The following is a 1,106-nucleotide window of genomic DNA, read 5'->3' on the forward strand; positions in this document are numbered from 1 at the left end:
GTGATACTGTAACTGTAGTGTGATACTGTAACTGTAGTGATACTGTAACTATAGTGATACTGTAACTGTAGTGATACTGTAACTGTAGTGTGATACTGTAATTGTAGGGTGACACTGTAACTGTAGTGATACTGTAACTATAGTGATACTGTAACTGTAGTGATACTGTAACTGTAGTGTGATACTGTAACTGTAGTGTGATACTGTAACTGTAGTGTGATACTGTAACTGTAGTGTGACACTGTAACAGCAGTGTGATACTGTAACTGTAGTGTGACACTGTAACTGTAGTGATACTGTAACTATAGTGATACTGTAACTGTAGTGATACTGTAACTGTAGTGTGATACTATAACTGTAGTGTGATACTGTAACTGTAGTGTGATACTGTAACTGCAGTGTGATACTGTAACTGTAGTGTGATACTGTAACTGCAGTGTGACACTGTAACTGTAGTGTGACACTGTAACTGTAGTGTGATACTGTAACAGCAGTGTGATACTGTAACAGCAGTGTGATACTGTAACAGCAGTGTGATACTGTAACTGCAGTGTGACACTGTAACTGTAGTGTGACACTGTAACTGTAGTGTGACACTAACTGTAGTGTGATACTGTAACTGTAGTGTGACACTGTAACTGTAGGGTGACACTGTAACTGTAGGGTGACACTGTAACTGTAGGGTGACACTGTAACTGTAGGGTGACACTGTAACTGTAGTGTGTTCTAACCTGCTGCTCTCCCAGCTCTTTCTTCAGGCGGTTCTGCCACTGCAGGGCCTGCATCACGATGGCTTCCCACCTCCTCTCTAGGTTGATTGACAGCAGCTGAAGGGCCTCACGGTGCTGCTCCGCCTCTGGGCCCACCTCTGCCATGGGGCCCGACTGTCCCAGAGGGAGAAGTCATGGCAGTCAGCGGGTGATCTGCATCCAATGTTGTGCTTAAAGTGTTGAAACTGACCTGGCTCTGCTGCAGCAGCTTCTGGCAGAGCTTCAGAACTGAAGCCACTCCTCTGCGCCGGGCTCGGACCTCTGAACACAGAGACTGCAGACGGACAACAGTCTTTAAACTGACGTGAAAATAATAAAAACTGATTTATTAATTGA

At 44.5% G+C, this 1,106-nt stretch overlaps 1 protein-coding gene across 1 annotated transcript; it reads right to left on the minus strand.

Moving 5' to 3' along the window:
- Window positions 1-614: 614 nt before the first annotated feature.
- On the minus strand, window positions 615-1,044 carry LOC106511835 (A-kinase anchor protein 6; the record flags this gene model as incomplete). The annotated part of the gene is given in 2 exon segments (XM_014000568.1): window positions 615-884; window positions 961-1,044. Coding segments are annotated over 2 exon segments (354 nt in total), but the record flags the coding sequence as incomplete, so codon positions are not given.
- Between the last annotated feature and the right edge of the window lie 62 nt (window positions 1,045-1,106).

The sequence above is a fragment of the Austrofundulus limnaeus genome, unplaced genomic scaffold (assembly GCF_001266775.1).
Source record: "Austrofundulus limnaeus strain Quisiro unplaced genomic scaffold, Austrofundulus_limnaeus-1.0 Scaffold3306, whole genome shotgun sequence".
Lineage (NCBI taxonomy): Eukaryota > Metazoa > Chordata > Actinopteri > Cyprinodontiformes > Rivulidae > Austrofundulus > Austrofundulus limnaeus.